We start from the raw sequence: 9,508 nt of genomic DNA, 5'->3' as shown, positions 1-9,508 counted from the left end.
GATCTTATGCATAAACTACAGTTTTTGCAAGCTTTTAGAGAAAATGTAGCATCACCGGTTGAAACTCTAAGCCAGCGGTTCTCAACCTTTTGACTAACGCGTACCATCTTAACAAAAATCGAAAACCTTTGTAGTACCACTACTACAAACTAGTACTACCACCACCACTCTTGAACAAAGCTCAGAAAGCATAAATTTACGAGTGCTAGGAAAAAAAAACTTAATCAGAATGTTGGGGTTTTAATTTTTAATTTAATAATTAAAAATACTTTGCTTCTTTGCGTACCACCCGTGGTACGCGTACTAGCGGTGTGCAGAAAATAATTTCGAATATGTCTCTATCAGACCTAGAGCATTTTTTGCCCTTATGTAATCATGCCCTGTTGTGATCACAGTTTGAACCTTGTCGTAAACTACGTTGCGAACAACAATTTATTTAGTGAAAATTTATTAGATATATATATTAATTTGTATTTATTTTAAGATAATAAATAGTGTTCAGCAATATATTTGGTATCCAATGCGTTTAGTATGTTATTTCGCTTCGCTTGCAGTGCTACTTTTTATAAGGTGCTGTTGTTGTTGAGTAATGCTCACTCGTCTGACCTATAGTCAGCTCAAGCCCATGAATTCCCCGTGGCAAGAAGCGCAAGATACGCTGGCCGTTGGTAACAGATTTGAGCCCCTTACAGGTGACAGTGCGATTTAGCTCAGTTTAGCCCTCAATTTTGATGGAGAGCACTCTGGATGACGGGTCCGAGCGTTTCCCACCGCTCTTCTTCTACCACCATTTCGAGAGGAATTTTGCCTCGTATATTTAGAGTGCCCTCATGCCGCTCGGACAATATACATTTACAAACATTCATGTCTTCTCCGGGATTTGAACCAGGGCCCTTCGGCACGGCAGTCAGTAACGCTAACCACGATACCGGTTAGGCGGCTTTTTATAACATAAATGTATGTATAATTCTTCAATAAATATGTTTCAGTGTGGGTTTCAACAAAGCACAAAATATTTGCATATTTAGACAAAAGTTAAATTTTATTAATTGATTTTTTTGTTTCTCATATTATTATGTTAATAATGCTTCCTTTTAAATATTAACCATAAGCAATGTCCCTTTAATATCGTCACTGCATAGAGGCATGGACGTTCTTTGATAAAGGCGCTCGCTAGACATTTGCACGACGGCGCCGATTAGGCTTGGCGTGAGCCTGTATATATGTGTTGCAGGAAGATAGTATTAAACTGCTAAACGCTATGTCATAAGTCTGAAAAAAAAAAAAAAAAAAGAGAGAGATAATAGTCTGTTATCTGGCTGTGCAATTTAAATTTTTTAATTTTTCTCTCGGTAGGAAGTTAGTTTATTTTCCTCTATAGAATATTTTTAATTTTAAATGTTTTAGATGAAATATAATAGATGAATAAAATTTCATGCATTTCATTGGATAAAATTTAGTATGTGTTTATTTGCAATACTTTGTATTATTACACATGACCTTCACCAGTCTTAAATGGCAAAGGGTTGTTCGTTTAATATCACAACGCAATACTGTACGAAAACGTTTATTTGTTAGATATGAGGAAAATTTAATTTTGGCAAATTTTGGATTAATTTTCCTCAAATTAATTTGTTTGTGGTGACTTCCTAAAAGTACCACTTAACAAAGGCTTCGTTGCGCTTCGGCTAAAATTATGATTTATACCAAAAACTAAGACGTATCGGAGCTCGGCTCCGGCGTAATTTGAGCTGTGGACGCAACTACCTTTGTGTATTTTGGCGATCTTTAACAAAAAATCGATGATAACGAAAAATTAATATATATATATATATATTTGTAATAATAAAATTCCATAGTCAAGAATACACTTCAAATTCTAACTGTATGTTCTTTTTCATTTTTAATGGCGACGTTCTCTTATTTGAAAGTACGTGGAATTAAATCCACAGCCCCGTAGTCAAGTTGTTTTTCCCGCCTTTTCTACACGTACAGTTATAGAATGTTCTGGAAATATTTGAACTGGATTGGCTGACGAGGCTGACATCATTTCTTGGAAGCTCCGCCTTTCCAGAGGCTATAAAAAAACTCGCAAAAAGAATATCGGGGCTTTTTCTTAAATGTCACGATGCAGTAAACTTCATACAAAAAGTTATTAGTAATTCTTTTTATTTACTCCGGATGTCTGATTTTTGTAACTGCTATTTCTCCTGAATAATAATAAATGGATACTGTTTATTAAACTTATCGTCTGATTATTTAAGCTACGACTAAAGCTGATACATCACATATATATAAGGGGGTCGTGTTGGATAGGGTCATATATGAGTTCTTTATAGTGTAACAATTGTTTATTAACAGGTTTAAGTTACACACGGACATTACATTTAACTTTAATAAAATTACAGAGCAAGGATCTGAAACATCCTATCATGTTAAACACTTGGCTTTATACTGAAGTCCTTCTCTGGATACTCACCAGAGGGCACCCTTGTTGTTACAGTTAGTCCAACAGCTTATACTCATATTAGCAGCAGAGTTTACATTAAAGGATTGGTTAGAACCTCCGCCTCTGGCTCCGCCGACGTCCCGGCAAAGAGACAGAACTGGAAGATTTGGAAGCTCTTGTAATATTGTCTCTAGTTTCAGATTTTTCGGTTCCCTGGGCAAGGGGACCTCTCTTTGAAGCACTGTCCGGAACCACAAGTTCTTGATTGTTTCAGGAATGCGAAGTAACTACCTGGCGGTCTACCTTTCTTCCTGAGCGGAGGAATGGGAGAAGTAGACGAGTTTTTGAAACGTGGTAGTGCACTCAAGCCGTCTGTTACATCCCTCCCTCTCTGGTTCCGACGTCGTTCCGTCTCCGTTGTCGCCGAGGAGGAACCAGAAGTATGTTTCTTGGGACGTCCTCGGTGATGAACTCGAGTCAAAGCAAGGTCTTGTTGCCGAAGAATGATAAACACCTAATGGAGTATATGGCTTCCTTAATTTTGAAACCTCACAGGTAGTCGGTGAGCGCTGAGTCATAATAACGTAAGGGCCGTCTCGAAGAGGCATAAACTTAGATGTTTTCTGTTCGGCGGATTTACTCACAGGATGCTTAGAAATCCAAACCCGATATCCAGGTTTAAACTGGTATCCAGGTCTTCGATCTGCGTCAGCATATTGTTTTCGGTAGTCCTGTTTCTTTTCAAATAGTTCCTTTACCTGGTTAACTGAGGTGGCAAATCTATTCAAATATGGGGTAATCTCTGCTACAAAATTATCATTGAATATAATATGCCTAGATCATGTGTAACATCATCCGGTGTACGTAGCTCTCTACTAAATTGGGAGAATGCAGCAGTTTGGTCGATAGTTTTGCACTTATGAGTATTAATTGCGAAATGAATTGTTGGGAGTTTTTCTGCCCAAGAACAATGTTTATCGTCCACATGTATGCCTAATCTAGGTTTCAAATCCCCGTTTTTTCTTTCTACTGAATTCTCTTGTGGGTGATACACTGGGGTAAACAGTTGGTTAATATTAGGAAGAAAGCATACTTGCTGTATCGAACTAACGTTCACTAACGAACTGCTGTTGCACTAACGAACTGAGTTCGATTATCACTGATTAGCTTCCTAGACAATCCATATCATAAGAAAACTTCTTCGATTAATGTAATGGCAGATTCCTTTTCAGTAGCAGAGGGTAAAGCGAAAAGCTCCACCCATTTCGTGTTGCAATCTTCAACAAACAAAGTCCACTTTTTACCATTGTTACTTTCAGGTAGTGGACCAAATAAATCGATGGCAAATATTTCGAGGTGTTGACCATATATTGGTGTTTGGTGGACCGGATGGCTTTAATTTTGCAGGTGTGTAACGTTTACACTCGTCACAGCTTTTTATGTAACTGTTTCATGTAATGTATTCGCGTATTCCTGTGAAATAATACTTCTGGAAAATTCTGCGGTATGTTACCTCAGCACCATAATGTCCTGCTCTAGGAGCATCGTGATATTGTTTAAGAATTCTTTCTCGTTCATGTATTGGTACTAAAAGTTGAGCTTCCACTGATTCAGAGTCTGGGGAATAGCGATATGAAATTCCTTGACTCACTATATAACCACATCTGGTCCAATTGGTAAAATTTTATCTTTGACTTCACTTTCGAAAGATTCTATGATTTTTCTTTAAGATCTGTATCCTTCAGCTGTTCTCCACGAATTTCTGCTACACTTCTAGTTGGCATGTAAATGGTTATTGTACAGGCTTCACATGATTCTCCTTCGTGGTTTATTATTATTATACAAAATTAGCTCTTCCAGGAATGTATTCCATCTTCAAATTATAAGACTGCAATTGTTTTGCCCACCTAGCAAGTTTGCCTGTAGGTGATTTTAAGCTTAAAATCCACTTCAACGGTTAGTGATCTGATGCCACAGTAATCTTTTGACCATCAATGTAGCCACGTAATTTGTTCAAGGCCCATACAACAGCAAGGGCAGTCTTTCTGTTGTAGAATAATTTCTTTCGGCGACGGACAACAAGCAACTAGCATATTCTATTGGATGTTCCTCTGAACATTTTTCATGTAATAGCACAGCCCCCAAAGCGTAATTACTAGCATCGGTCCGAAAAATATAAGGCTCTGTTGCATCATTTTGCTTTAAGATAGGAGGGCTAACAAGAAGTCGTTTTAATGTAGGGAAAGAATTTTCTTCCTCTGGTCTCCATGTCCAGCTTACGTTCTTCTTAGTTAGATTGCTTAGAGGTCTATGTATTTCTGAAAATTTCGGTATGAATCTTCTATACCAGGAACAGTTCTGCAAGAAAGACTGCACTTGTTTCACGTTTCTTGGAGCAGGCATCCTCTGTATAGCAGAGGTTTTCTCTGGATCAACTTCAACTACTAGTAATCTAGTGACCAAGATATTTCACTTTACTGCGAGCAAGATTGCATTTTTAGCGATTTGCATTAAGTTTAAATTGCAACAATCTCTCGAAAACGGCTTCCAGATCAGCAATACGTTTTTGAAAAGTCTCCAATAGTATTATAATATAATCTAAAAGAGAAAAGCATAGCTTTAAGCCACTTCGGAATTTATCAATTAATCTCTGAAAAGTGGCTGGAGCAGTCTTCAGTCCGAAAGGCATTCGAACGAACCGAAAAGTTCCAAAAGGGGAAACAAATACTGTTTTGTCTCTGTCCGTAGGACAAGCGCTGACTTGGTGGTACTCAGGCTTTAGATCAATGGTTGTCATACATGGTGTATGTTTAACAGCATGCAGTAAGTCATGCATCTTAGGTTATGGATATGAGTCTGACATCGTAACAACATTCAGGCCTCAGTAATCAGCGCAAAGTCGGACTTTTCCGTTTGGTTTGGGCACAAGAACCAGTGGCGCAGAGTATGGTGACTCACATTCTTCTATTATTTTCTTTTCAAGCAGATCGTCAAGCTACTTCTTTAAAACATCCTTCTTGGCTGAAGACATCCGGTATGGAGGTACAGAAACTGGAGGATTACTCCCGGTATTTATGAGGTGTTCAATATTTCTGCCGCTGGTTGGAACACAGTTTCATATTTCGTTAATAGAGCATTGAGTTTTTCCTTTGTTTCAAATAAAGTGAGAAAAAGGTTCATGCCATCACTTTTTGGATTAAAGTGAGGAATTAAAGTTTATAATTGTAACTTAGGGATATTCGTGTGAGTTTCAAAGCAGGTACGGAATCATGACTACCACCTGAACTAGCTACTTGTATTTTCAATCTCTCAAGCTCGTGCTTGCGTTCTTCTATCTCTTTCCTTTCGTTATATTCGCGTTCCTCACGCTATTTTCTTTCGTTGAATTCACGTTCCTCTATTTCTTTGCTTTCCGCAATAATGCTAAAAAATAGATCTTTTGTAAACTCTTCATTATATTCCTTACTCATTAAAATGGCATCCTTAATATCAACTATTGTCATTTGTTCCGTAACATTCACATCAAGTTCGTTTGCTAGAACATACATATCTTGTTTACATCCCTTTTCAAAAAAACGACATCATGACGTGTTTCACTTAAGATAAATTCTTCGATGAAAAAACACTTTATTATGGTACTAACTAGAAGGCTGTAATGAGGTCCCCTTACCCAGAAAAGATTTGTATTCATTTTACCATAGAATGGCACTTAATATATAAGTTAGTTGTATCAAAAGTAACACAATGTCAAAAATAATATATGAAAAAACATTCTCTTCCTTAAAAGAAAATATTTTACAGGGTTAGAAATGGCACAGTTTAAATAACATCGATAAAATCCTTTTCTATTAATTATTTCTATTCTCAAAGAACAAAATAAAACATTCATGGATAGCAATACACTTATGAAAAACTAAAAGAATGTGATTGGATAAATTCCTTGTCTACAAAAATGATCTGTTGTGCATTGTTATAGAATAAAAAAATGTTTCAAAACGGCCACGTCTGAAAGTTGTTGGATTATGCGTCCATCTGTCTTAACTACGTACTTCAGCCACTACTACTGTCGAAAGTTAAAGTACCAGTGTCTTCTACGCACTAAATTATTACATACATATATTACTATATATATGTATGTAATAATTTAATATTATTATTACATACATATACTACTATATAGTAATATATATATATATATATAACCTATATATTTTTACATGTACATTCTACGTTTTAATCAGATATTTATCTCTAAAATTTACGAATAAAACTACTTATTAAAGAGATTTTGATTGTTTTGTTGTGATGGCAATATCATGACGATCGGTTTAAGAACAGATTCAAAGCAATTATTCCCTTCGACGATTTGGCCGCAAAATATACTTACATATTCAACACTGATTATTTGCATAATTCTTCGGCGGCGTATTTAATACCTTTGTTCAATGCTTTTCGTAAAAATAAACATAATTTTCCAAATTCTTTTAATTTTGCGCACATGAAAGTGTACTGTAGAACGGTTAAGAAGGCCGTAACCTTATAAGGTATTTCTCCCGCCTTCTTAGCATGCCTTAAAACAAATCTTAAACCCTTATTTCCTCGAATAAATTCCAGAATGAATTAAGCTTGATTTAATTCGCAATAATAAAAAAAAGGCGCTATCTTTGTTGTTGCGAAGCTTAGTTTCTCCATATTGGCAAGAAATCCACTATTCTGCCGAGTTTTAAATGTAAATAAACATGGTCGCCATGGCAAAAATAATTAGGCTTAGCCACACTTAAACAACTTTTAAATTGTTGATAATTCTACAAATATTGCATGCAGATTTATTAAAGGCATAAAAACTTTAACCGGAGGATAAGAACAACATAATTCAATCATTTTTAAAGCAAAAAATACACAATTTACAAACATATAAGAATAAAGATACTGAGATCACTGAGACGAGTAACAGAGTGAATATATATATATATATATATACTTTTGGTGCAGCCGACTGCAACCAAAATAAGAGGTTCGCATCTACATGTTATAGCAGTCCTATATACAAAATTTCAACGTTCTGAGGCAACAAGTTTTTGAGTTGTGCGAGATACGTATGTACGCACAGGCGCCAGGAAAAATTCTCTTCAGAATTCATTTTAAATCAGTTTTATAAATTTTTTGGGGAAACCTTTATTCTGTCCTTACGTATAGATGTCACGCAAAAATATCGTTAAATTGCATTCGATAGCGGTCAAAATGGATATTTTCGTTGAAATATGATGCCTGAAACATTTCGCGATTACAATACTTCGTTTTTACTCCGTACAAGGAAGTAAAAAGACACGTTTGGTTCATCGTATAACTAAATTCGCTAAATTAATTTGTTTGCTTCATGAAAGATTCTTGAAAATTTTGCATTTGGTGTCTAAGACAATAATTTTGTTTTCATTAAATTATTTCTCTTCTAATTCCTGAATTTATATATTTTATTGAAAAAACTGAAACGGAAGTTATATACATACATGCTTAAACATCACAGTAACATTACAAATTGTTCAAAACTTGCTTTTTGTGGCTGATAAAGCAATGATAGTAGGTGAATGAGTTCTAAGTTCTTTATCACTTCTTGGCACTTTAAAGCACATGTACACTAGATTTAAAATCATAGAAAGAATACAGTATCCAATGATAAAAAAAACTGTATACGAAAGCTTCTCTTTGATTCGAATTTCAGCAATATCATCGAGCTCATAGCATCCCGGACCAGAAGTACTAAACATCAAATAATTAAAATAAAGACTTTCAGGTATATCCCACCCTTCGAACACTGCGAATGAGATGGAACCAAATATAAAATAGATAAAGAAGAAAAGTACAGAAAATATCAGTGCAACGATTTGCTCTAAGAAGGAAAAGTTCTTCATGTCGTAATCATGGCCAACGTCATAAACATTGATGTTCTTTCCCATTAAACTGTCAGGCAAAACTGAGTTTGGTCGTACAGAGTTCATTTTAGCTTGGTATGTTCTATCTATACCTCTGGCTGATTTCGTTCTTGTGAAAGGTACTGTATAAGGCTCAGTCTTGACGGGAACCACTGAGTTCGTCTTAAATGTTGATTTCTGTTGCTCTTCAGGTAACTTAAACCGTTTAACACTTGGTAGTTTGGGGTCTATGCTACATAATTGGCAACAAAGGTTTTCAAACACCCAGGCCCAATAGACAGCAAGAAAATATCCAATGACAATAAGCCAGGACAACATCAAAGGAACTCCTAGAATACTGAAGATGACGACAGCCGTTCGGCCCCACTCCGATCTTGGGGTCATGGATCCAAACCCTAAAAATAAAATATATATATATATATAACTTATAAAAGAAATCAAAACAACCATAACAATTCTAATGTGGCCAGCACAAGACCTCCCGCCATTTCCATGTTTTAAATAACAACGAGCTTTATGTAAAGTATCAAGTAATACTTTACTTAGTCAACTACTATTAATGACAGGAAGCTTTTGCTGTAGTTAGAGGAGGGCGTGGAACACATGCCTGTTTACCTCTGTTAGACACCAGGCGTTCCAGTCCTCCGTAACCTACCTACCTACTTACTATTAAGGACATGGAATTGGTTGATCGTTTAAAAATAAAATCTAATATTTTTGCAAACTTTGTCTTAATGTTATTATAAAGACTACTTGTTTTTTTATTATTCTATTTTCTCATATAATGGACAATAAATATATGCTCATGTACGCATCCGTTTTTCTGTTTTGATTTGAAAATATTGCAAAAGGTCATAGTAGTACATCCACTAGTTATATAGTACTTCGGTTTTACAAATCGATGACTTAACAGTCAGAAAATTTTTAAAAGCAGAAAATCTTTAAAGTTACCAATATAGAATGTTAAGTGCTGCCATAATTATTTTAACTTTTAGAATTTTTTCTTCCTTTTATTAAACATCAATTTCTTCGCACTTACGCCATATAAAATTTAGTAACAAAATTGCAAAATCTTTAATAGCAACGTATCTTTAGAACTCCTAATAGAGTGTTAAGTGTTAGCATATAT

At 35.4% G+C, this 9,508-nt stretch overlaps 1 protein-coding gene across 1 annotated transcript in view; it reads right to left on the bottom strand.

Moving 5' to 3' along the window:
* Positions 1–7,905: 7,905 nt before the first annotated feature.
* LOC118202893 (uncharacterized) overlaps positions 7,906–9,508 on the bottom strand; it is an 84,452-nt gene continuing 82,849 nt past the window's right edge. The window contains exon 4 of the mRNA XM_085824545.1: positions 7,906–8,774. Within this exon, the coding sequence (XP_085680671.1) occupies positions 7,990–8,774 (785 nt within the window). The 3' untranslated portion in view covers positions 7,906–7,989. The remainder of the gene's footprint in view (positions 8,775–9,508) is intronic.

This window comes from Stegodyphus dumicola, chromosome 9 (genome assembly GCF_044657685.1).
Source record: "Stegodyphus dumicola isolate Sdum_Otavi_A_Nest chromosome 9, ASM4465768v1".
NCBI classification, from domain to species: domain Eukaryota; kingdom Metazoa; phylum Arthropoda; class Arachnida; order Araneae; family Eresidae; genus Stegodyphus; species Stegodyphus dumicola.
The sequence above is the reverse complement of the archived record's forward strand: the minus strand, read 5'-3'. Positions and strand labels throughout refer to the sequence as shown.